Genomic DNA, 27,754 nt, shown 5'->3' with positions numbered 1-27,754 from the left:
TTTCTCTGCAGATTTTCCTCTTCTGTAGCCTTCTGCAGCACATGCCAACACAGCAGTACCGTTTTATATAAAAATATCTGCCCATGTTGTTACCCTGAATAAGTAATTGTCCCTTACTCTACTCCATTCACAAAATATGACCCCCCTCCCCCACACACTAAAAGTGAAAAAAAAAAAAACTCTATTAACCTGCAGATATGGTGTTACTCTGCTGGTTAGTAGCATGCGGACGCCGTGTGGCACCTGCACTTCGAGCCCTGCTGCCGGCGAGGAAATTAATTTTATTCAACTCGGCAGCGTTCAGCTTCCAGTCATAGGGGTCCATAGAGTTGTTTTTTGTTTTTTTTAAGGAGCATTTTTTAAAATAAATTCTTTATTTATGAATTCTGTGAGAACAGGAACAAAGATAATAACATTTAAATGTAATCACATGAAAATTGTGAACATTCATTTTATATATGGGGTAAAAGTAACTTGGGAAAGTATGGGAATAAAATGGAAGGGTAGGTGAAAGGGAGAGGAAAGGATTTGGGCAAAGGGAGGGGAAGTGGAGAGGGTGAATTTTAACCAAGGAGGAGTATATTGGTATGTGTGATGTTAAAATCTCCCTAGGCAAGAAAGGTAAAAATTGCTTGTACATGAATAGGGTGAACCTGCACCGGTGCCAGCCCTGTGATTGGAACCTGAATGCTGCCAGGGAGGAGAGTGACGGGGGAGGGCAATAAAGTTCATTTCCTCCAGGCAGCCAGGGTCGACACCTGTCAGGTTCACAACGCTATTAAACTGAAGATTAACCCCATATCTGCAGGTTTTTTTCAATTTAACCCCTTTAAAGCCCATGACGTACTAATACGTGTCTGTGCCCTGGGCTTTAAGAGCCTGACCCGTATTAGTACGTCATGGCGATCGCGCGCGCACACAGGCTGTGCGGGCACGATCGCCGCCGGGTGTCAGCTGATTGTCACAGCTGACACCCGATACTATGTGCAGGGAGCGGTCCTGTACCGCTCCCAGCACATTAACCCCCGCAATGCTGCGATCGAAGTCGATCGCTGCATTGCGGAGGCAAGTGGAGGTGATCGGTATACTCACCTCCTCTTCCGGCCTCCAGCACTGTCTGCCGCGGCTTCCCGGGTGTTGCCATGACGACCCGATGTCGTCATGACAACATCCGGGTCACCAGACAGCAGGAAGATTGTTTGGACATGTGCAGTGCATCTCCAAACTATCTTCTCCCTGTCCAGCGCTGACTGCCTGCATGGCACAGGGATGGTTCTACATTCCTGTGCCATGCAGGCGATCAGAATAAAAAAAGTGAAAGTCCCATAGTGGGACAAAGTAAAAAAGTAAAAAAACTGTCTGAAAGTGAAAAAAAAAATTAAAAAAAATTGTAAAAAAAAAAAAAAAAATCCACTAAAAATAAAAATATAATGTACCCATCAATAAATATTATTATGGAAAAAAAAAACAACAAACAATAAAAGTACACATATTTGGTATCGCCGCGTCCGTAACGACCTGACCTAGAAAACTGTTCCACTAGTTAACCCCTTCAGTGAACCCGGTAAAAAAATAAAGCATTGTTTTTTGCTTTGTTTTTTTTTTATCATCATACTGCCAAATAAAAAATGGAATAACGCGCGATCAAAAAGACGAATATAAATAATACAGCTCCATCATCCAAAAAATCAAAAAGTTAGAGCTCTCAGAATAAAGCGATGCAAAAAAATAATTTTTTCTATAAAATAGCTTTTACTGTGTAAAAGCGCTAAAACATAGAAAAACTATATAAATGTGGTACCGCTGTAAACGTACTGACCCAAAGAATAAAGCTACCTTATTAATTTTACCACACCCGGAGCAGAATAAAAAAATGTAAAAAAACACAATTCCTGAATTGTTGGTTTTTGTTTATTCTGCCTCACAAAAATAGGAATAGAAAGCGATCAAAAAATGTCACGTGCCTAAAAATGGCACCAATAACAACGTCAACTCATCCCGCAAAAAACAAGCCGTCACATGACTCTGTAGGCCAAAATATGGCGATGCAAAAACTAGATTTTACAAAATATGTGTCTTTTAGTGTGTGACAGCTGTCAATCATAAAAACCCGATATGATTCTGGTATCGCTGTAATCGCACCGACCCGAAGAATAAAGTAATCTCATCACTTATACCGCATGAGGAACGGCGTAAAAAATAAACGCTAGGGCTGGGGTTGGGGTTGTGCTAATGTTAGGGTTGGGGTTGTTTTTTTTTTCCAATGTAAAAAAAAAAAAAAAAGATGACGATATGGCGACTAGTGTTGAGCGCAAGTGCTCGCAACTTGAGTTTGCATCGGGTGCTCGGGTATTCACTGAGTATCGCGGGTACTCGAGTCTCTGCCCCATATGCTTCGCGGGCAAAAAAAACCTCGCGGGGATTGCCTGCTATGCACGAGCGATCCCCACATGTTTTTTTGGGGGTGTCTAATAACTGTGAAACATGCGGGCGGGGACTCAAGCATTTCACTTGAGCACCCGTGATACATGGTGCATACCTGAGTCCCCGATGCAAACTCAAGTAGCGAGCACTTGCGCTCAAGAGTAATGACAACTTATTCAATATGATGACCTAATGTTATCAAATTCTGTGTCGTACCTCTGGGTTCAAAATGTTCGCTATACCCCTTAATAAAATCCTTGAGGGGTATAGTTTCCAAAATGGGGTCACTTGTGGGGGAGCTCCACTGTTTAGGCACATCAGGGGCTCTCCAAACGCGACATGGTGTCTGCTAACAAATTGAATGGAAAATCGGCTCAAATTGTTAGCGGACACTATGTTGCGTTTGGAGAGCCCCTGATGTGCCTAAACAGTGGAGCTCCCCCACAAGTGACCACATTTTAGAAACTAGACCCCCCAAGGCACCTATCTAGATGCATAGTGAGAACTTGGAACCCCTAGGTGCTTCACAAATTGATTCGTAAAAATGAAAAAGTATTTTTTTCACACTTTTTCATTTTTACGAATCAATTTGTGAAGCACCTGGGGGTTCCAAGTGCTCACTATGCATCTAGATAGGTGCCTTGGGGGGTCTAGTTTCCAAGATGGGGTCACTTGTGGGGGAGCTCCACTGTTTAGGCACATCAGGGGCTCTCCAAACGCAACATAGTGTCCGCTAACAATTTGAGCCGTTTTCCATTCAATTTGTTAGCGGACACCACGCTTCCGAGCTCTGCCGTGCGCCCAAACAGTGGTTTTTCCCCACATATGGGGTATCTGCGTGCCCAGGGGAAATATCTGCGTGCCCAGGGGGTCCATTTTTTCCTGTTACCCCTGCTAAAATAAAAAATATTGGGTCTAAAGTTTTGTGAAAAAAGTTAAATGTTCATTTTTTTCTTCCGCATTCCAAAAATTCCTGTGAAGCACCTGAAGGGTTAATAAAGTTCTTGAATGTGGTTTTGAGCACCTTGAGGGGTGCAGTTTTTAGAATGGTGTCACTTTTGGGTATTTTCTGTCATAAACACCTCTCAAAGTGACTTCAAATGTGATGTGGTCCCTAAAAAAATGGTTTTGTAAATTTTGTTGGAAAAATGAGAAATTGCTGGTCAACTTTTAACCCTTATAGCTCCCTAACAAAAAAAAATGTTGGTTCCAAAATTGTGCTGATGTAAAGTAGACATGTGGGAAATGTTATTTATTAACTATTTTGTGTGACATATCTCTCTGATTTAAGGGCATAAAAATTCAAATTTTGAAAATTGCAAGATTTTCGCCAAATTTCAGTTTTTTTTCACAAATAAACGCAAGTGATATCGAAGAAATTTTACCACAATCATGAGGTACAATATGTCACGAAAAAACAATCTCAGAATCAGGGGGATCCTTTGAAGCGTTCCAGAGTAATTATCTCATAAAGTAACAGTGGTCAGAATTGTAAAAATTTGCCTGGTCATTAACGTGCAAACCACCTTGGGTTGTAAAGGGGTTAAGTGACACAAATACAGTATTAGGCTGTGTGCCCACAATGCGTTTTTTAAGCGTTTCCGCAGTGGCAATTCCGCCGTGGAAACACTTAAAAAACGCTTGGTGGAAGGTCTGCAATGTTCCCCAATGATAATCCGCATGTGCTATGCACATGCTGCGGAAATTTCCGCTGTGGATTATCATTGTGGAATAATCCACAGCACTACCAATTATTTTGCTTAATCACAGCGTTTTAGCTGCCATTGACTTGCATTGAACCACATGACATCCGCATAACTATACGTGCACATCCGGATATTCAATGTGCGGATGGTACTGGGGGTCTGGAGAACAGGAGACTCTCCTCTAGACCCGGGTACCATAGTACCTGTAGTTAAAAAATAATTAAAATGAAAAAAACCTTATACTCACCTTTCCGACGCCCCCCCCCGATCTCCTCTGAGTGGCTCTGCTGTCTCTTTGGCTTCCGACGGTGGTCTGCAAGGACCTTCCGTGTCTTCATTTAGTCATGTGACGGTTACGCGACCACTGACGTCAGCGGTCAGGTGATGGTCGCGTGACCATCACATGACTAAATGACGTCATTCAAGGTCCTTTTTAGAGCACTGGGAGTCGCCGAAGATACCGGTCGCATCGTTAAGGAGACCGGGGGCCATCTGAAGGTGAGTATAATGTTATTTTTTTTACAATTGATGCTGTATTTGCAGCATCGTAACTTGGTCATACACTATAAATCCATGCCGGTTGCATGGATTTATAGTGTGAACAAGTTGACAAGCACTTTTCCAAGTGATGCTAAAATCGCTTGGAAAAAACGCTTGACAACCCGCATGCAAAATCGCACCTTAAAAACGCTTTACTTACACTTCTACCTGGCAGAAAAAACGCATGTAAAATCCGCATGTGTTTTTTCTGCCAGGGAGATGCAGAAACACTCAGGAAAAATCCGGAGCATTTCTGCATTGTTGGCATATAGCCTTATACACAGAGTAGAAAATGCCCATATATAATAAACACCTTGTAGATGGGTATTTATTGTACCTGTGTCTATTTATATATAATATTTGAGTAAAGAATGTATATTAGATACTGGATGGGGTCAGGGACAGAGTCGTAACTGTAATAGGTGTAGGGGTTGCAATGGTAACCAGGCCCTGGACATTAGGGGACCCCTGAAGTTCCCTTTGCCCCATATGAAAAGACTATTACTATTAAAGACCTGTGATAGTTGGGGCCCTGTTGAAGATTTTGCAGTTGGTCCCACAAGCATTGAATTTACTCCACTGGTCAGGGACCAGTCTTGATTTATCAGAACAGTAAGAAAAGGCTGTCTTGTCACAGATTACACACACAGTAATTTAATGACTGCGTGCTCGGGGGCGCAGAAGTTTCCTGCTGCACACGATATACAGACGGCAGGAAGAAGAGCGCCGTCCGTACAAGATAAACTGCGCATGCCAGAGATCCGGCTGGGAACTGCACGTCACAGTGCCCTGTGACGTGCAGGGAAGGTGGAGTGAGCATGGAAATGCAGCTAGTAGGCAGGGATTTATTGGTGTCCCCAGGACGCAAAGCTTGGCAGAAAGAATTTTATAAAAAGCATTTTCACAGCAATCAGCTATTACGGGCAATACAGGTTTGTATAGATTCACATTTCTAGAACCTGTATGCCCATATTAGCGGTTTGATACGCCCCAGGGGGTGACAGATTCCCTTTAAATACCTGCTCATGTAGGAGAAGGCTCATGTTGTCTGTGAGACCCAGGAGTACAGCAGCAACTGGTGGACATCCCAAGCTGATCTGGGGAGGGATCTGATCTGTATTCGGGCACTTAGCCTCAGGCATTATAGCTTATAGAATAGTAAAACAAAATAAAGTTTATTTTGAATAGTAAAATGTGGTCCAAGAGATGTGGGGCAATGCACTTATGATTTGAGGCATAGCCAGGGTCGGACTGGGGCACCGGAACACCGGGGAATTCTCTGATGGGCTCGAGTCCTCAGCCGGCCCCCGAGCAGGATGTACGGGGGCCCCTGGTTAACATGGCCGCTGCAAAGGACCAAAGGGTCAGGAGGGCCCTTGCAGTGCGACTGATGAGGGCTCCGAGGGGCCCATGGTCAGATTGCCCTCATCCTGTGCGGCGGGCAGGGAGCGATCCCTCCAGCTCCGCTGCCGACAGGAGGAAAATGGCAGCGGAGCGGAGGGATCTGTCCTCCTGATACCTGCCCGGTGCTTCCTCCCTGACACAGGCTCGCGCTGCTTGATGATGTCATCATGCAGCGTGAGCCTGTGTCAGGGAGAAAGATGTCGGGCAGGAAGCAAAGGACGATGCTGTGGGGGAGCAGGTTGAGAGGTAAGTGCTTTGGTTTTTTTTAACTAATACACTGGACTGGAGATGGGGTGAAATGGGAACAGCAAAGGTGATGGAGGAGGTGGGAAGAGATGAGGGAGAGCAATGGTGATGGAGAAGGTGGGGGAGAAAAGTGAGAGCAATGGTGATTGAGGAGGTGGGGGGAGATGAGGGAGAACAATGGTGATGGAGAAGGTGGGGGGAGAAGAGGGAGAGCAATGGTGATGGAGGAGGTGGGGGGAGAAGAGGGAGAGCAATGTTGAAGGAGGAGGTGGGGGGAGATGAGGGAGAGCAATGGTGAGGGAAGAGGTGGGGGGTGATAAGAGAGAGCAATGGTGATGGAGGAGGTGTGGGGAGAAGAGGTAGAGCAATGGTGATGGAGGAGGTGGGGGGAGATGAGGTAGAGCAATGGTGATGGAGGAGGTGGGATGAGATGAGGGAGAGTAATGGTGATGGAGGTGGGGGGAGGCATGGCATGGTGATGGAGGAGGCGGGGGGAGATATGCATGGCATTGTGATGGACGAGGTGGGTGTACATATGCATGGCATGGTGATGGAGGAGGTGGGGGTGCATATGCATGGCATGGTGATGGAGGAGGTACGGGGAGATATGCATGGCATGGTGATGGAGGAGGTGGGGGGAGATATGACATGGCACTGGTGATGGAAGAGGTGGGGGAGATATGGCAATTATGATGGAGGAGGTGGGGAGATATGGCAATGATGATAGAGCAGGTGGGGGGAGATATGGCAATGATGACGGAGGAGGTGGAGGGACATAAGACAATGATGATGGAGGAGGTGGTAGGGGGAGACATGGCAATGATGAAGGTGGTGTTGGGGGAAGTATGGCAGTGATGACGGAGGAGGTGGTGGGGGGAGATATGGCAATGATGATGGAGATGGTGGGGGAGAGCAATGATGGAGAAGGTGGGGGAGAGCCATGATGGAGGTGGGAGAGAGAAATGATGGGTAATTATTTGGATGCTATATACTGTTAATATCTGGTCTGGTCACGGTGTGGTGGTATTTCTCCCTTGTATGTGGTATTATTCAGTCACTATGTGGTGGTAATATGTAGTCTGGTCACGGTGTGGTGGTATTTCTCCCTTGTATGTGGTACTATTAGTGTTGGTATAGTGGATTGTGTTGTGTATGGCAGTCGTTTGTTCTCTCTGATATTAATTAGGAGAAGATTCTTTATTTCCATTAGTGAATAAATACTTGGAACAAGATGCATTTACAGGGGTTCTCCGGCGAAAACAAGTCATCACCTCTCCACAGGATAAGTGATACATTATTGATTAGTGGGGTCTGACTGCTGGGACCCACACCGATTGGTAAAATGTGGAGCTTTTATCCCCATTAGACTGGAGCTCTTGTGCGACTTGACCACTGATCTGTTCATTCCCTCAGTGGCTGCTCTTGTTTTTTTCTGGAAGCCCCAAAGAGAATGAATGGAGTTGCGGTCAGTCGTCCCACCTGCCGCTGCATTTTAAAATGGGGATAAGTGTCTGGTAGGTGCGTTTTCCGATGTTCAGACCCAAGCGATCAATAAGTGATTACCGATCCTGTGGATCCCATGGATCGGTGATAACTTGTTTTAACCAAAGAACCCCTTTAATGCAAACTAGTGTGCACGTTGCATGTGCAGGAGCCGCCTGTGATTTACAGTCAACGCTCCACTATAACGGGGATATCGGCTAACAGTTATTTGCATATTGCTGCTGGGTGGGCCCCGAGGATAAATTCCTCCTGTGGGCCCCAGACACCCCAGTCCGATACTGGGCACGGCCCCTAAATCAAGGTGCCTAGAAATGCTGCTGAAATGAGTCCTTAAAAAATATTAATATAATGATTAACAGCTTTTCTTACATGGATTTTCAGAGAAAGACTACAAACATCATCAAATCTTAGAGTTCTGTTTACTAATGTATGCAGTTTGTCTTGGGAAATCTGTAACAGATCATTTTTACTTTTTTTGGTCACATTAATGTATCTAACAATTATGTCTAATGTAAAAAATGCTTAGTGTATATACAGTACTTTTTTTTTTATTATTTACAGACTTCCGAGTTAGGAGTCACAGAACATGTAGAAGGTGATCCTTGTAAGTTTGCTCTCTGGGTTGGCAGAACTCCATCATCTGACAACAAAATTGTCCTTAAGGTTAGTTACGTGTATGAAGAAATTATAATTTATATGCTTTTTGCATGGGAGCAGAGAAGGATTGCATGAGTTATACCGTGAGTCTCCTCAGACCAACTTGTAGACATTATATGCTCTCTGTACTCCTGTTTAGGTTTATGCATTTAAAAAGTGAGCTACAACTGTGGTATTGCCACTTGAGCACATGCTTAAGTTAAGCACATTTTACTAGCATGTCATTTATGGTCCTCATGCATCACAGAGTTATGATCCTCATGCATCACAGAATCAGACTGCTTGTTCATACTTTCAGTCTCCAAACACAGATATTGGGAGTAAAAAACACCTGTTAATATGCAAGTCTTTTAATTATCTGTACATGTTTGCTTCAAGGGCTGATTCTAGCTTTTTTCCTGAAGAAAACATTAAAATGGGTTTTTCCTTTTACAGTATTCATTCATTATGAATACGTTCCTTTAGGGTACTTGATCCTTTGATCGTCTGATCGCCTATACTATATACAGTATTGCAGTATATAGAACCTATCACTGTCTCCTATGAAAGAATACAGCAACAGAACCACCATATCAGTACATAAATACAGCATCGGAACCATCACCAGCATGAGCAATCTGGGCTACCGCCCAAGGCCCGAGGCTCTAGGGGGCCTATGGCCGGATTGCCCTCATTATAATGTTACGTGCGCCACCCACATGACAATGTAGAAGACACGAACACGCAACACACTCTGCGTGTTCCCTGGGAGTCCCAGCTATCTGCTCCTGCACTGCCGTTCCGGACCTGTGTGGTGCTCAGTGCTGGCTCTGTCTCCCTGCTCGTCTTGTTGTGTCTTTCAATACTTCCTATTCCTTCCTGCTGGCAGCTCCTGGTGATGGTAGGAAGCAGATAGCATCCTGTGCTTTGAGATAGTGACTTGGGAATGTCACACTGTGGACCGCAGGGTAGGAGACCATGGGGGGCTGCAGGACATGTGACCATGGAGGGGCTGCAGGACATGTGTGTGACCATGGGGGGGGGGGGCGCAAGGTATGTGATCATGGGGTGGGCCGCAGAGTATGTGACCATGGGGGGCCGCAGGGCATGCAACCATGGTTGGCCGCAAGGTATGTAAGCATAGGGGGCCAAAAGGTATGTGACCATGGGGGGGCCACAAGGTATGTGAACATGGGGGGGCCGCAGGGTATGTGACCATGGGGGGCCCCAGGGCATGCGACCATGGTGGGCCGCAAGGTATGTAAGCATAGGGGGCCAAAAGGTATGTGATCATGGGGGGCCACAAGGTATGTGACCATGGGGGGGCCACAAGGTATGTGACCATGGGGGGGCCACAAGGTATGTGGCCATGGGGGGCCACAGGGTATGTGACCATTGGGGGCCACAGGGTATGTGACCATGGGGTGGCTGCAGGGTATGTGACCATGGGGGTGGGCCGCAGGGTATGTGACCATAGGGGGGACTGCAGGGTATGTGACCGTGGGGGGCCGCAGGGTATGTGACCGTTGGGGGCCACAGGGTATGTGACCGTGGGGGCTGCTAGTGGCTGCATAGCATATCGTGAGGGCTACAGATTAATGGTATCCTGTGGAGTTGGGGCTGCAGGGAGCTATGTGGGGGCTCATACTATATATTGGGAGATATGTGACGACTCATACTGTATGTATAGGGTTGTGTGGGGACTCATGTTGTATGTAGGGGGCTCATACTGTATGTAGGGGGCTATATGGGGGCTCATACTGTATATTGGGGAACTGTGTGGTGTCATATTGTATGTAGGGGACTATGTGTGGTTTCATACTGTATAAAATGAGTTATGTGGGTGCTCATACTGTATCTATGGGGCTGTGTGAGGGCTCTTACCGTAGCTATGTGAGGGCTCATACTGTATTTTGGGTGCTATTTGTGGACTCATACTGTATGTAGTGGCTCATACTGTATATAGAAGGCTTTGTGGAATGTCATACTGTATATTGGGACGACTGTGTGGTGTCATATTGTATGTGGGGGGCTATGTGTGGATTTAATTAGGGAGTCAACCTCCGCTGTCAGGAAGGGAAATGCGAAGGGTAAAACTAGTCCCCATTTCCCCTTATTTCTGCTCTTTTTTCAAAATTACTGTTTTGATGTGCAAATGTGTGTGCATTTATGTCTTTCAGACCATGGCCCCACTATCAATATTTGGTCAGTGTTCGGTCAGTATTTTTTCTCAGGAGTGGGAGCCAAACCAGGTGAGGAACAATCAGAGAAAAGGTATAATAGAAACAAGTCACCAATTCTGTGTTTATCTACCACTCCTGGTTTTGTCTCCCACTGACTGAATACTGACCAAATACAGATAGTAGGGCCGTGGCCTTAGTGATGAGCCAACGTGCTCAGATAACTTGTTATCCCTGAATGCTCGGGTGCTATTGGAGTATCCTGTAGTGGTTGGATAATATATTCAAGTCCCTGCGGCTGCATGTTTTTCTTTTAGACAGATGCAACACATACAGGGATTGCCTGTTTGTTACGTGTTGTGGTTGACTAACAGGCAAAAACAAAACATGCAGCGTCGGGAACTCGAATATATTATCCGAACACTACAAGATACTCGGATAACAAGCGAGCGTGCAGGGATAACAAGTTATCTGAGCACGTTCGCTCATCACTAATGTGTTTATGTATTGAGTTTTTAAAAAAAGAGAGATTTTTTTCAGTGGTTTTTTTTTTTTTTTTTTTTTTTTTATGGTTTACATGTATGAAGGCCCCATAGGTTCATTGCTTTGGTTGTTGATTGAGGGGGCTGTGTGAGGGCTCGTACTGTATATAGGGTATGTCAGCATACTTAATTATGCTCAATATTAAGTGATTCAAATAATATAATAAATACTTACAATTAATATGTTAATATTGAGAAGAATTAATTTCATCCTATTGTTCGGCCTCCACAACAGTCACAGTCTCTCATGTGGCCCCTTCTCAAAATTAATCGCCCATCCCTGCCCTATTATGTATGGCGCTATGTTATATATAGTTCTGTACATAAGGGAAAAATGTGCGTGCCGCGATATGCTCACCGCTATCTCTGCCAGCGGGGGTGAGGGGACCTGCTAAATTGCCCGGGGCCCTGGCTACTCTTAATCCACCCCTGATCACCAGCATTTAAAAACAGAACCAGAACCATCATCAGTTAAGGAATACATTACCAGAATTAACATTAGTACATAAATACAGCACCAGCCATCAATTGCAATATCATGTCAGCCCCCACAATGTACATTGGTATCACATGAACCTACAACTGTATATCCTTAACAATAGCAAAGTGATATTAGGAGTTGTTACCAGTCATATTCTGACTGCTAACCATACAGAAACCATATTACTGACTAGACACAGGCAGTATCACAAATAAACATTTACATCTAGGTACCTTGTAGGTGCCATCTTCTCTGATTGGGGTCCTTCTCATCACTTTCGTCTCCAGCTGGTCCAGACGCCATGATGACTTTGGACAACCACAACTCGTCTCTGCAGACTTCTATCTTCTCCAGTTTTCTGTTGCACATCCCACCATGGTGCCCTTAAAAGGAAATTGTCATCAGGTTTTTGCTAAGTAATCTGAGGGCAGCATGAGGTAGAGATTTCATCGATGTGTCACTTATTAGGCTGGGTGCTCTTGTTTCAATACATGTGTTTTATCAGCAGGAGAATAACACTGCCAGAACTACCTGGTCCAACTTCCCCCACCACTGATTAACAGCTTACTATCAATATACAATGTTCACAGAAAGCTTTGGTGTAGGCGGTTAGCTTTCTGAGCTCTGCTATATCTAAAAACTCTGTATCGCAGCTGCTTCGCCCCAGTAAACTAAGTGATACATCGCTGAAATCGGGTTCTCTTTTCCTGCATTAGGCTGCTTTTGACTGTAATAGCAAAAACCTGGAGACAGATTCCCTTTAAAAATAATATTATCATTATAATGCTTCTGAATAAAAAATATCTGCCCAACGCAGTGCCCCTGTATAAAGAGTTACCACTCGCTGTGTTCCTTGCGCAAAATATGCCTCCCACACAGTGTCCCTCTTATGGCATATGGCCTCCTATAAAATATTGCCTCCATACCATCCATCTTAAAAACTGTCAGTCACTGTCTCCCCTTCTGATCTATAACCACCACACTGTCCATTTTTATGAACTATAACTTCCACCCCTTTATGAACTATACCCTCCACATCGTCCGCCCTTATGAATCATAACTTCCACACTATCTGCCCTTATGAAGTATAACCTCCACACCATCCACCTTTATGAACTAGCTCCAAGCTTTATTATATTAACTTCTCAGTAGTGTTGAGCCACCCCCGTAGTGTTCGAGTTCGGTTCGGTTCGTCGAACACCCGTGTGTTCGCCGAACTGTTCGTCGAACTGTTCGTCGAACACCGTTAAAACCAATGGCAGGCAAACAAAAACACATAGAAACACATAGAAAACACCTTCAAAGGTGTCCAAAAGCTGACAAACTGCTCAGAAGACATAACTAACACATGGAAAAGTGACAAGTACATATAGTCATGCGAAAATAAAAGAGGTGGAGGAGTAAAAGGAGGGAGAGACACAGATATAGGCATGTCATGCCCTTCTAAAATCCAAAAAGTGAGAAGCCGACACGGCCAGTCCGCTCCTGCCCGTGCCACCTCCGTGTCGCCGGGTTTGTGCCAGAGCCGCGGTGAACCCTGACGGCCAGCCCCCCTCTCCCAATACTGATGCCTGTCCGCTGGTGGGTCGAGCGAGCCCCCCTGTGGTGGAGGCAGCTCTAAGCTTTTTAATTTAAATTGTCTCTCTAATTTGAATGAATACACTTTAAATCCATTTACAAGGATCTATTGGAGGGCAAGTCTCATGCCAGCAGCCGCGGTAATTCCAGCTCCAGTAGCGTCCACTAAAGCTGCTGCAGTTAAAAAGCTTTTATAAGGATCGAGCTCGGCTGTCCACCGCAAGGCATCCTACTGCCAGTCCCAGCCCCTATGCCTTGGGGTGCCTCCTGATGCTCTTCACTAAGTATCCCATGGTCCCGAAGCATTTCCTTTGAAAAAATTAAGTGTCTAAACTACAGGTGGTGCAGCTTGCTTAACAGCCGGGATAATCCGCTTACTAGCAGACACTGCTACTAGGCACAAAGTATTTCCTGGGCTAGATGCAGTTAAAAATTTGTAATTAGATACTCTCGTTGGATGCTGAGAAAGCATTCCATAGAGTCTCCTGGCACGCCATATATGATTCTCTTAAAAAGCTTGGGGTAGGGGTCTAGGGGACCCTTTTATAGCCAAAATCACGGCCCTGTATCGCAATACGTCACCTAGGCTGAAGATAAATGGAACTGTAGCACCCTGAGGGCTCGGTTGCTAAAGACGTATTGCACCTCACCCAGAGGTGTGATATCTCACTCTCAGGTAAGGATGGAGTGTGGATCAGGACCCGACACCTGCATGCATTACACCACATTGCCGTGGGGCAGGGCGACCAATATGCCCCTGAGATGGGCACGACAGTCCCTGTCCCTGGCTGGAGTGGGGGGAGGGAACACTGAGGAAGGGGAACCCTGTAGTGCAGGAGCAGGGAGGAAGCAGTTCCTGGGTGCATTGAGAAGGGAGTATAAAAGGTGGGCACCATCTTAGTTCAGTGCAGAGAAGTCTGAGCAGAAGTGGCAGGGAGCAGGGGCTCTGCATGAGCTCTGCTCCGGAGGCGGGCCTAGTAACAGAGGCCCAGGCCTGGAAGAGGGAGAAGGAAGGAAGAGGAGCAGAGAAGGCTCCAGGAACGAGGAATGAAGGGATCCCAGGGGTGCGGACGGGCGAGTCGCCACCGCACGCCCGAATCCACCTGCGTGGAGGGGTCAGGCCAAAGGGGGAGACCGGTCCCCGAACTAGTGGAGGCAGGAAACGACCCTCAGCTAGAAACCGGAGGCTCTGACATTTTATGTGGCGCAGCCCCTCGCTACACCCGCTAGGAAGGCACCACATAGGGTCAGGGAAACTGGCGCCAAGTTTACCAAGAGGAGGCCCGAGGCAGCCGGACAGAAGTGTTGGTAAGAAAGGCCAGACAAAGGACACACAAAGGGGGTCCTGTGAAGTGCTCCAAAGTTATCTGGGAGTTGTCTGAGCCCCTCACCTGGTGAGCACAGTACGACGTGGGCAGCCGTTACCTGCAGACATGGTCTGGATAATAAGAACTGTGAGTAAAGGCCCTGAACTGCATCACTGACTCCGTGTCGTTACTGCTGCTGCCCTGCACCATCACCCCCATCCTCCGCATACACTGCCCTGAGGCTATACTCCTCCCGTGGGGAGTTATGCTACGCTCTGCTGCACCCACAACACCAGCCTCAGTGGTCTGCCCTGTAGCGGCGGTTCACTCTGACCGCAATCCACGGGTGGCGTAGTCGGACATTTAAACATGAAAACCACATAAATAGTTCCGCCACTGGTTTGACTGCCCTGAGCCACGGAACTGGGTCGCCGCCACGAAGACTACAACCACCAGCATCCACCAAAAAGGGTCCGGCTCCGGGTGTCCCAAGGCCCAGGGGGTGCGTCAGAACATTTTCATCACCTTTCACAATCACCAATGGGACAAGGCAGTGATGTCCTCTGTCCCCTCTCTTATACATCCTAGTGACGGAGCACCTGCTCTCATCAATTCGCCATAACCCCAATATTAGGTGGATTGAGGTGGGAGGCACCGAGTACAAGTGCTCTCTATTTGCTGATGATGTCCTAGTATATATCACTCAATCACATATATCCATCCATGCTGTTATGGCTGAAATAGATCACTTTGTTACATGGTAAAATTTTAAAATCAATGCAGCGAAGTCTGAGGCCCTCGATGTCTCCCTCCCCAAATCCATATAGGATTCCATCCAGTCCAACTTTCCCTTTGCCTGGCCCTCACAGGGTATCAAATACTTAGGAATTCCTATTCATAGAGACCTCTCCCATCTATGTTATCTTAATTTTGGGCCCTTTATTGAACAACTCCATACAGACCACGGTTGGCAAGTTAGAACTGTAAGATTCACTACGTGAACCACTGGTGTTTTGTGGAAAAGCACATGTACACTGCGTTCCAAATTATTATACAAAAAGTGTTTAGGAGTGATAAGGGAAGAATTTGTTTGTTTGTCAGTTAAACTCATTGATGGTGATGTGTGTCAGGGCTCTTTATATCACTGTAAGCAATTGCAGACACCTGTGCTAATTAGTTTGGCAGGTGTGTCCAATGAAAGGCAAGACTACTTAAGAAGGCTCTCTCACATTATTAAGCAGCCTACATTTTCTGCCAAAATGGGAAAGAAAAAGGATGTGTCGGCTGCTGAGAAGCAACAAATTGTGGAGTGTTTAGGTCAAGGCATGACTACAATCAACATTGTGCGATGATCAGGATGAAGTGTCCTGGCAATCAAGAAGTATGTAGCTGATTCACAGTACACACGTGTGCGTGCTGATAAGGGCAAATTGAGGACTCTTTCCTACAGGCAATTACGTCAGGTTGAAAGAGCAGCGGCAAAAAAGCCTTGTCATAGCAGCAGACAAGTTTTTGAAGCTGCTTGTGCCTCCAACGTCCCCCGAACAACAAGATGCAGGGTCCTTCAGAGGTTTGCAGCTGTGCATGCGCCATCCTGTCGACCTCCTCTATCCACTTCACACAAGCAGAAACGGCTCCAGTGGGCCAAACATTACATGAAGACTGATTTCAAAACTGTTTTGTTCACGGATGAGTGCCGTGCAGCGCTCGATGGTCCAGATGGATGGAGTGGAGGATGGCTGGTTGATGGACACCCCACGCAAACACGGCTACAGCGCCAACAAGGAGGAGGTGGAGTAATGTTTTGGGCTGGAATCATGGGGAGAGAGATTGTCGGCCCCTTTAGGATCCCTGAAGGCGCTAAAGATGAACTCCATAATGTATGTGGATTTTCTCAAACAGCACTTCCTGCCATGGTTCAAGAAGAAGAACCGTGTATTTCACAGCAAGATCATTTTTCTGCATGATAATGCACCATCTCATGCTGCACATAAAACATCTGCATCTCTGGCTGATACGGGCATAAAAGGGGACAAACTTATGGTGTGACCCCCATGCTCCCCTGACCTCTACCCCATTCAGAACCTTTGGAGCATCATTAAAAGGAGTGTCTATGATGGCGGGAGGCAGTTCACATCTAAGCAACAGCTCTGGGAGGGTATTCTGTCCTCATGCAAAACAATTGAAGCAGAAACCATCCAAAACCTGACAAATTCAATGGACGAGAGAGTTCAGAAGCTCCTTTCGAACAAGGGGTCCTATGTGAAAATGTAACATCACCTAGAATAAAGTTTTGAGTTGAAAACTGTTTGATTTCAGTTTCTAACAACCTGCTAATGCTTATAATTTCAAAAATGACCATTTTTTTGGTCTTTATTAAAATGAAAAGGTTGATCGAAAGGTTTGGGGGATCTAAGAGTGTGGCAACCCAGTAGTCATGATTACTTCGAATTCTGACAATATGAGGGTCATGCTGCAGGTAGTGCAGCAAGAAGGCACTTATGTGCCTTGCGCATCTCGGAGCCCCAAAATTATTTTCCGGGCTAGATGCAGCTAAAAATTATTTTTAATTTTAAATCTGGTGAAGCTTTAGTATAGATGGCCTAATAGGATCAGTGCTGCACACTGCTACAAAGCCCAAATTATTTTCCAGTCAAGATACAGATAAACATGATTAGTAATTTGAAAGCTTAAAACGGTTGGTAGGGTGATTTTAACCAATCATCAAGCTTTTACTCTCCCCAGGATGACACAGGGGTAGAAAAGTCGTTTCGGATCCATGATTTGTTCATCTTTATGAACGTGAGTCTGTCTACATTATCAGTGGAGAGCCGCGTGCGCTTATCTGTCAGCACACCACCAGCAGCGCTGAACACACGTTCAGACAGAACGCTGGCTGCGGGGCATGACAAGATCTCCAAGGCGTAAGTGGCTAGCTCCGGCCATTTATCCAGATTGGAAGCCCAAAAAGAGCAAGGGTCCAGTGACACAGTCGTGGCTTCAATGTTTACTTGGAGATACTCCTGTACCATCGTCTCTAGGCGTTGACTATGTGTCAGACTTCTTGTCTCCTGTGGCCTTGCAAAGGATGGGCTAAAAAAGTGGTGAAATGATTCCGCAAAATTGATGTTACCAGCAGATACTGTGGTTCTGTTACGGTTTGAGTGCTGAACACTTGACGGTCCCACGGTTGGCAAGTTGGAACTGTGAGATTCACTACGTGCACCACTGGTATTTTGTGGAAAAGCACATGTAAGATTCTGCAACAGTCTCTGCTGATACTCCTGCATGCGTGCATCCCTTTCTATGGCAGGAATAATTTCTGCAAATTTACTTTTGTACCGGGGATCTAACAGTGTGGCAACCCAGTAGTCAGGATTATTTCTAATTCTCACAATTCGAGGGTCATGTTGCAGGTAGTGCAGCAAGAAGGCACTCATGTGTGTTGCGCATCCAGGAGCACCAAGTCCCTGTTGTGTTGGTGGCGAGGTAACAATCATGCTTCCTTCCTCTGTCCTCTCCCCCCAACCTCGCACAACAGAAATGTGATCAAGGTCTCCCTCATCTGATGAGTCTTCCATCAGTTCGTCCTCCACTTCTTCCTGGGCTCCTGCACCTTCCTCACTAGTTTGGCTGCTACCATGCGCCCTGGTAAAACCATCTCCCCCACCCTCACATGCCTGCCGCCTTGGTGCTGCCGACCGTCTGGACCTTGCAGATGTTAGCCCTTCCGCATACAACTCCTCCTCCTCTACTTCCTCCACCTCCTCTTGTGCCACCACCTGACTCCGAATTCTGTTTAACATGTGCTCCAGCATGTAAATCACCGGAATAGTCATGCTGATAATGGCATCGTCAGCACTAAACATCTTCGTCGCCATTTCAAAACTGTGCAGAAGGGTGCATAGGTTCCTGATCTGAGACCACTCCTCCAGCGTGATTTGCCCCACCTCTGAATCTCGTTGGCCCAGGCTATACGTCAGAACGTATTGCACCAGGGCTTGTCGGTGCTGCCACAGTCGCTGCAACATGTGCAGAGTTGAATTCCACCGGGTAGGCACATCGCATTTTAGCCGGTGAAGTGGCAGGCCCAACGACTTCTGTAGAGATGTAAGTCGCTGAGCTGCGGGATGCGAACGGCGGAAGTGAGCACACAGCGACCGTGCCCTCTGCAGATGGCCATCTAGTCTGGGATAGTGGGCTAAAAATTGCTGGACAACCAGGTTCAACACGTGAGCCATACAAGGCACGTGTGTGACATTGCCCCGGCGAAGGGCCGCACCCAGGTTTGCAGCATTGTCGCACACGGCCTTCCCTGGTTTCAGGTCCAGTGGAGACAACCATTCATGAAATTGGTTCTCCAGAGCTGACCACAACTCCTCAGCTGTGTGACTCACATTTCCCAGACATTTCAATGTAAAAACCGCCTGATGACGTTGAGCCCTACTGCCAGCATAGTAAGGAGGTGTGCAGGATCCCTTCTGCGCAGTTAGAAAGCTTGTGGCATGACCAGACAGGCTTTGGGTGCAGGTGGAAGACCGAGAGGAGGTTGAGGAGGCAGAAGCAGTGGAGGAACTTTGACATAAAGAGGATTGACGCACAACTCGTGGGGACGGCAAGACTTGGACAGCAGCCCCTTGTCCTGCTGTCACCATAGTTACCCAGTGCCCAGTCAGCGACATGTAACGCCCCTGTCCATGCCTACTCGTCCAAGTGTCTGTGGTGAAATGCACCCTGTCACACACAGAGTTTCTCAAAGAAGCGGTGATGTTGTGTGCGACATGCTGGTGGAGCGCAGGCACACCTTTCTTTGAGAAGTAGTGCCGACTGGGCATCTGGTACTGGGGCACTGCGACGGACATAAGGTCTCGAAAATCCTCTGTGTCCACCAGGCGGAAAGGCAGCATTTCTGTAGCCAAGAGCTTGCAGATGGTGAAATTCAACCTCTTAGCTTTCTCATGGCTAGGAGGAAATGGTCTTTTACTTGTCCACATCTGAGGGACCGAGGGCTGGCTATTGTGCTTAGACGGGGTTGATAAGGGTGTCCCCGGCAAACTGCCGGTCTGTGAGGAAGATGCAGGCGGACATGTTAGGTTGCCTTGATCCAAAGGTGGTGCTATCGATGTCGGACAGCGCTCAACACCAGCTGGTGTTACCACCTCCAAAGAAAATGATGACCTGCCAATCACGCTGGCTGTTGCGGGTAAAGAGGTGGCAGGTCTGCGCCCCAAAACAGGTGTGACTGCTGTCCCCCCAGTCACAGAGGATGAAGAGGCCGCGGATGCACAAGATATGGCAGACGGTGATTGGCCCGGCCGGCTAGGCCGCATTGTAGCACACTGAGCTTCCCACTGCAACTTATGCTTCATGTCCATGTGCCGGTTCATGCATGAAGTACTCAAACTATGTATTTTTTGGCCTCTACTTAGCTTTTGCTGACAAATGTTACAGATAACACGAGTTGGGTCATCTTTATCGATCTGAAAAAATGCCCAGGCTATGCAAGGCTTAGCACCCATGCGACCTGAAGAGCCACCACGACTTGTGGTGAGAGGCAGAGTTGTGTTTGAGGATGCAGTTGTTGACGTGCTTCCAGTACTACGTCTCTGTCCAGGAAGGCGCAACCTGACCTCGTCGTCACTAGCATCTTCCTCCACCTCCTCTGCTGACCTCATCTCTTGGCTGACTGTGGGTTGACAGTAAGTGGGATCTCCGACCTCATCATCATCACCCTGTGCGTTATCACACCCGTCGTCCTCAGAGCCAACCTGTTCCTGCCCTGACAAAAAACTAAAGTTGTCGCTCCAATCAGGTATTTGAGTCTTATCATCGTCTTCCTCATTGTCTCCACCAACAGGAGTTACAGTTTGGGAATGAGGGTCTACATTATGGTCAGAACCTTCTGCGTCTGGTCCTGGATCCGACTCATAAAGATTCTGGGCATCAGTGCAGATCATTTCCTCGTCTGGATTCACAGAAGCGCTGGAGTCGACCTCTGATTCCCAGGCTATAGTATGAGTAAACAGCTCTGCAGACTCAATCATCTGTTCTACCTCACACTCAGACGGGCAGCTGGAGATTTGGGAGCTGTGAGGAAGCAAGTGCGATTTGGGTGACACCTTTGAGGACTGGAGTATTTGTGATGTTGAAGTTGATGTGGAGGAGAGCGCACTTAAAGGAGCACTTGATATCCGTTGAAGCACCTGCTGTTTTTGTGCCTCATCTGGAATTTGTAGCGATTGGCGTGGCCGTAAGAAAGGGATCTTATCACATTGTCCGCTAAAAGAAGTAGACATTTTAGTTTGGCTGGAAGATGGTCTTTCTTCTGCACCTACCCCACGGACACAACCTTTTTTCCCCTTCCCAACACGCCTATTCCCCTTTCCACCAGCAGCAGGCCTTTTTCCACTCATTTTGGTGGTTAACTAATTCACAACTCTGGAGTTGTTTGCACAAAAAAACAATGGATGGTAACCGAGCAGAGCTGAGTGGCCAAACTGTGGTATTAGGCCAAAACTATTGGCTGGGTTAGATGCAGAAAAAAATTATTTTTAATTTGCAACCTGATGGAGGTCAGTATAGATGGACTAATAGACCAAGTCCCACACACCGCTAGAAGCCCAAATATTTTTTCAGAGCTAGATGCAGAAAATTTTTTTATTCAATTTGCAACCTGATGGAGGTCAGTATAGATGGACTAATAGACCAAGTCCCACACACTGCTAGAAGCCCAAATATTTTTTCAGAGCTAGATGCAGAAAAAAATTATTTTTAATTTGCAACCTGATGGAGGTCAGTATAGATGGACTAATAGACCAAGTCCCACACACTGCTAGAAGCCCAAATATTTTTTCAGAGCTAGATGCAGAAAAAAATTATTTTTAATTTGCAACCTGATGGAGGTCAGTATAGATGGACTAATAGACCAAGTCCCACACACCGCTAGAAGCCCAAATATTTTTTCAGAGCTAGATGCAGAAAAAAAATATTTTTAATTTGCAACCTGATGGAGGTCAGTATAGATGGACTAATAGACCAAGTCCCACACACTGCTAGAAGCCCAAATATTTTTTCAGAGCTAGATGCAGAAAAAAAATATTTTTAATTTGCAACCTGATGGAGGTCAGTATAGATGGACTAATAGACCAAGTCCCACACACCGCTAGAAGCCCAAATATTTTTTCAGAGCTAGATGCAGAAAAAAATTATTTTTAATTTGCAACCTGATGTAGGTCAGTATAGATGGACTAATAGACCAAGTCCCACACACTGCTAGAAGCCCAAATATTTTTTCAGAGCTAGATGCAGAAAAAAATTATTTTTAATTTGCAACCTGATGGAGGTCAGTATAGATGGACTAATAGACCAAGTCCCACACACCGCTAGAAGCCCAAATATTTTTTCAGAGCTAGATGCAGAAAAAAAATATTTTTAATTTGCAACCTGATGGAGGTCAGTATAGATGGACTAATAGAATGATGCTATGCCCAAAAGATTTTACTTCACTAGGTGCAGTAAAAAAATTGGTATTCTATACACAGGTGTTATATCTTGCAACACAGATAGGCTACTCCACTGACTAACACACTCTGCAATAGGCCAAAAAGGATTAGCTTTGCTAGATTCAGCCAAATGCTGTGAAAAAAACTTGCACAGCACTGGCACAGACCTGCCTGGCAAAAACTGATAGGAACTCATGTAACCTAGTCCTGAAAAGGACTCCAATTACAATTAGTCTTTACTCCCACAACCTATCTATTTAAGAGCACAGACCTCCCTGATAAAAGTCGTAGGAAATGCTGTAACCTAGTCCTTAAAAGGACTGCAATCACAACTATTCCCTACTCCCAAGCTATCTGTATATTTGTGCGAAAATTGGCTTGAAATTAACAAGGTATAGCACACACAGCAACAGCGGTGCCGTCTAACACGCAGCTGCAGCAGTGAGAAAGTGGTGGCGACGGGGAAAATGGCTTGGTCTTATAGGGCAAGGACATGTGACATACACTGCCAATCACACATGCCCTTGCTTGTGTGAAAAAAAGCACTTCGCTCCGTGTGTGCGCTGCTGATAGGCTGACAGATTGCACCTCCCCACTGCAAATGCGGGAAAGAGAAAAAAAAATGGAGATCTTCATTGTTCCTGCAGAGATCCATCCCCTGCCCCTCCCCCCGCCCCGCTGTACACTCAAACTGCGTATTAACATTAATTTTCATCATTACTGAGAAAAAATCCAGTTATGATTTTGTTGCACGAACAGTTATCGAACATAACCTCGAACAGCCGAATTTTTCTCAAATTGTTCGTGTTCGCCGACCGGCTCGAACACCGCCCAAAAGAGCTCGAATTTGAGATTGGCGAACAGTTCGAGTAGAACAACGCTCATCTCTACTTCTCAGTGCTTCAGTATAATGATAAGGATCCCTCACTTTGCTCCCTATAATGATTTCCCAAAGCCCCCCATATGGAGTGTGATGGCCATCATAGCCTCCCACAGAATGATGCCCCCAAACAGTATGTTGTCCCCACAACCCCCAGTCTAATGGCTCATAGCCCCTTATTAACAGTGTGATGTCCCATACTCTGCTATACCGTATAATACCCCCCATAGCTCCTTATATACAGTATATTGCCCCCCATACATTCCCCTCAGTATTTTAGCTATCAAGGGGAAGAGGGTGTGGTTGCTCTGGGCCCCGCATTCTGAGGTCCCAACTTGAAGGTACGCTGCTTTAAACTGTATCGGCGTGCTCAGCGCACCGACACAGTTAAGCTCTGTGGCAGGACAGGGAGACACAAACTCCCTGCACTGCCACCAGTGATGACAGGCCACCGGCTGCTAAGGGCCCCCCGTAAGGCAGCGGGGCCTTGTGCCAGTGCCAGCATCGGGCACCCCGCCCGTCATCACAAGTTCATCTGTTTCGGCATCTTGGATGCCAATACATTTGAAAGCAATGATGAAAGAGGGAGCTTCAGCTGTCTCTTCCTCAGCATCTGACGTCTCAGTGCAGCGGTTACGATGATGTCACTACATGGCGCCCGCTGCACTGAGATGTCTGGGCACTTCAGAATGCTCGTTGCAGAGACCGGAGCAGCAGGGAAAATAGGAGGAGAGTTGAGAATTGCATTTTTTTTAAAAAAATCATTGAGTACATTGTGGTGGCCAAAATACTGTTTGGAGGACAATGGGGAGGGCATTATACTGTATGGAGGACTATGGGGAGTGCATTATGCTGTATGGAGGACTATGGGGAGTGCATTATACTGTATGGATAACTATGGGGAGTGCATTATACTGTATGGAGGATTATGGGAGTGCATTATACTGTATGGAGGACAATGTGGAGTGCATTGTACTATATGAAGGTGATCACAGTTGTTATGGATACATGTCACTCCGTGATTTGAAGGTGCTCCGATACCACTCCTTGTATATAAGAAAACAAAATCTGTCACTCTTGAATGGAGAATAAGAGATAAGAATAGGGATCGTAGTAGCCCATAGATATAGTGCTCAGCATTGAGGTATAAGTGTACGGCCGGTGATAATGTCACGCAAGGTGAGGGAAAGACTAAGTGCACAACAATGGGAAGAGGGGAAGGAAGCCCAGAGACTAGGGAAAGGGAGAGTGGAGACCCCTAGGCTGAACTGACAATACCCTGTCTCCCCGAACGTCCCTAAATAGGTTCCTCACCTATCACCTAGCAGGAAGCCTAATCCCTGACTTCCCCTAGCGATAGGCCCTAGGTGGGGGTTGGGACGGGGTGAGCACTAGTGAGCCCACACTGCAACTAAAGACAAACAGGTAAACAGATAAGAGAATACACTTAGCTTGAGAAGACACCAGAGTGATCGAGCTAACTATCCTTCAAGGGAACTCCAAGAAGACACAAGCCGACTACAAGAAATTCAGAACAGGACAGAGGAAAATAAAGCAATCACCGGCGACTCTCTGGAGAGACTGAAGGTATTTAACACTACACTGCAGTGATGGAAAGATCAAGAAGGTGCCTGCAGAGCCAAGCGCAAGGACCTTCTACAGCTGGATCCAGGACGACTGTCTGTCACACATTGCACACCCGTGACACCAATATGATAAAATTCTGTGGAGCACCTGTGGGTTCAGCATGGTTACCACACCAATCTTTTAATTCTTTGATGAATGTAGTTTCTAAAATGGGGTCAATTGTCGGGGGTTTCTCCCGTTTTCCAATCTCTGGGCTCTTCAAATGTGACATGATGTCCACAATCTATTCCAGCCAAATTTAGGCTCTAAAAATCAAATAACACTTCTTCCCTTCTGAGCCCTATAATGTGTTCCAACAGTAGTTTCTGACCACGTGTGGGTTATCAAGAGAAATTGCACCACAAATTGTGGGGTTCTATAGTCTCCTTTTACTCATGTGAAAATTACATTTCATTAAAAAAAATAGTTTTTAATTTCTTTTTCCAGGTTGCATTAGTTCCAGTGAAGAACTTAAAAATCAGCTAAGTAAAGAAAAACGAGTGGCCATCTTTACTTTAAGAAATGAAGGTCAGTCAGTGCAAAAAATTGGGAAAACTTTGAAAGTGTCCCCAAGTGCAGTTGCAAAAACCATCAAGCGCTACAAAGAAACTGGCTCACATGAGGACCTCCCCAGGAAAGGAAGACCAAGAGTCACCTCTACTTCTGAGGATAAGTTTATCCGAGTCACCAGCCTCAGAAATCGCAGGTTAACAGCAGCTCAGTTTAGAGACCAGGTCAATGCCACACAGAGTTCAAGCAGCAGACACATCTCTACAACAATTGTTAAGAGGAAACTTTGTGCAGCCGGTCTTCATGGTAAAATAGCTGCTAGGAAACCACAGCTAAGGACAGGCAACAAGCAGAAGAGACTTGTTTGGGCTAAAGAACACAAGGAATGGACATTAGACCAGTGGAAATCTGTGCTTTGGTCTGATGAGTCCAAATTTGAGATCTTTGGTTCCAACTACCGTGTCTTTGTGCGACGCAGAAAAGGTGAACGGATGGACTCTACATGCCTGGTTCGTGAAGCATGGAGGAGGAGGTGTAATGGTGTGGGGGTGCTTTTCTGGTGACACTGTTGGGGATTTATTCAAAACTGAAGGCGAACAGAACCAGCATGGCTACCACAGCATCTTGCAGTGGCATGCTATTCCATCCAGTTTGTGTTTAGTTGGACCATCATTTATTTTTCAACAGGACAATGACCCCAAACACACCTCCAGGCTGTGTAAGGGCTATTTGACCAAATGGGAGAGTGATGGGGTGCTGTTACGCCAGATGACCTGGCCTCCACAGTCACCAGACCTGAACCCAATCGAGATGGTTTGGGGTGAGCTGGACCGCAGAGTGAAGGCAAAAGGGCCAACAAGTGCTAAGCATCTCTGGGAACTCCTTCAAGATTTTTGGAAGACCATTTCCGGTGACTACCTCTTGAAGCTCATCAAGAGAATGCCAAGAGTGTGCAAAGCAGTCATCAAAGCAAAAGGTGGCTACTTTGAAGAACCTAGAATATAAGACATATTTTCAGTTGTTTCACACTTTTTTGTTAACTATATAATTCCACATGTGTTAATTCATAGTTTTGATGCCTTCAATGTGAATGTACAATCTTCATACTCATGAAAGAACAGAAAAATCTTTAAATGAGAAGGTGTGTCCAAACTTTTGGTCTGTACTGTATGTATATATATATATATATATATATATATATATATATATATATATATATATATACACGGTTAGGTCCATATATATTTGGACAGAGACATTTTTTTCTAATTTTGGTTCTAGACATTACCACAATGAATTTTAAACGAAATAATTCAGATGCAGTTGAAGTTCAGACTTTCAGCTTTCATTTGAGGGTATCCACATTAAAATTGGATGAAGGGTTTAGGAGTTTCAGCTCCTTAACATGTGCCACCCTGTTTTTAAAGGGACCAAAAGTAATTGGACAATTGACTCCAAGGCTATTTCATGGACAGGTGTGGTCAATCCCTTCATTATGTCATTCTCAATTAAGCAGATAAAAGGCCTGGAGTTGATTTGAGGTGTTGTGCTTGCATTTGGAAGGTTTTGCTGTGAAGTAAACATGCGGTCAAAGGAGCTCTCCATGCAGGTGAAACAAGCCATCCTTAAGCTGGAAAAACAGAAAAAGCCCATCTGAGAAATTGCTACAATATTAGGAGTGGCAAAATCTACAGTTTGGTACATCCTGTGAAAGAAAGAAAGCACTGGTGAACTCATCAATGCAAAAAGACCTGGGCGCCCATGGAAGACAGTAGTGGTGGATGATCGCAGAATAATCTCCATGGTGAAGAGAAACCCCTTCACAATAGCCAACCAAGTGAACAACACTCTCCAGGTGGTAGGTGTATCAATATCCAAATCTACCATAAAGAGAAGACTGCATGAAAGTAAATACAGAGAGTTCACTGCATGGTGCAAGCCACTCATAAGCATCAAGAATAAAAAGGCTAGACTGGACTTTGCTATAAAACATCTAAAAAGCCAGCACAGTTCTGGAAGAACATTCTTTGGACAGATGAAACCAAGATCAACCTCTACCAGAATGATGGAAAGAGAAAAGTATGGCGAAGGCGTGGTACAGCTCATGATCCAAAGCATACCACATCATCTGTAAAACACGGCGGAGGCAGTGTGATGGCTTGGGCATGCATGGCTGCCAGTGGCACTGGGTCACTAGTGTTTATTGATGATGTGACACAGGACAGAAGCAGCCGAATGAATTCTGATGTATTCAGAGCCATACTGTGTGCTCAGATCCAGCCAAATGCAGCCAAACTGATTGGTCGTCGTTTCATTCTACAGATGGACAATGAACCAAAACATAAAGCCAAAACAACCCAGGAGTTTATTAAAGCAAATAAGTGGAATATTCTTGAATGGCTAAGGCAGTCACCTGATCTCAAACCAATTGAGCATGCATTTCACTTGTTAAAGACTAAACTTCAGACAGAAAGGCCCACAAACAAACAGCAACTGAAAACCACCGCAGTGAAGGCCTGGCAGAGCATCAAAAAGGAGGAAACACAGTGTCTGGTGATGTCCATGAGTTCAAGACTTCAGGCAGTCATTCCCAACAAAGGGTTTTCAACCAAGTACTAGAAATGAACATTTTATTTACAATTATTTAATCTGTCCAATTACTTTTGGTCTCTTTAAAAACAGGGTGGCA

At 45.8% G+C, this 27,754-nt stretch overlaps 1 protein-coding gene across 7 annotated transcripts in view; it reads left to right on the top strand.

The window, feature by feature from the left end:
* Positions 1-27,754, top strand: part of LOC141265383 (triple functional domain protein-like) — a 1,868,493-nt gene that overhangs the window by 1,300,992 nt on the left and 539,747 nt on the right. For 6 of the 7 annotated variants that reach the window (XM_073678401.1, XM_073678399.1, XM_073678398.1 and 3 more), the window contains one exon: positions 8,385-8,486. The exons of the other annotated variant lie outside the window; for it this stretch is intronic. In XM_073678401.1, coding sequence (XP_073534502.1) covers positions 8,385-8,486 — 102 coding nt within the window. The remainder of the gene's footprint in view (positions 1-8,384; positions 8,487-27,754) is intronic. 7 annotated transcript variants of the gene reach the window in all.

The sequence above is a fragment of the Phyllobates terribilis genome, unplaced genomic scaffold (genome assembly GCF_046119375.1).
Source record: "Phyllobates terribilis strain yellow unplaced genomic scaffold, ASM4611937v1 Scaffold_4__5_contigs__length_816908805, whole genome shotgun sequence".
Classification (NCBI taxonomy): domain Eukaryota; kingdom Metazoa; phylum Chordata; class Amphibia; order Anura; family Dendrobatidae; genus Phyllobates; species Phyllobates terribilis.
The sequence above is the reverse complement of the archived record's forward strand: the minus strand, read 5'-3'. Positions and strand labels throughout refer to the sequence as shown.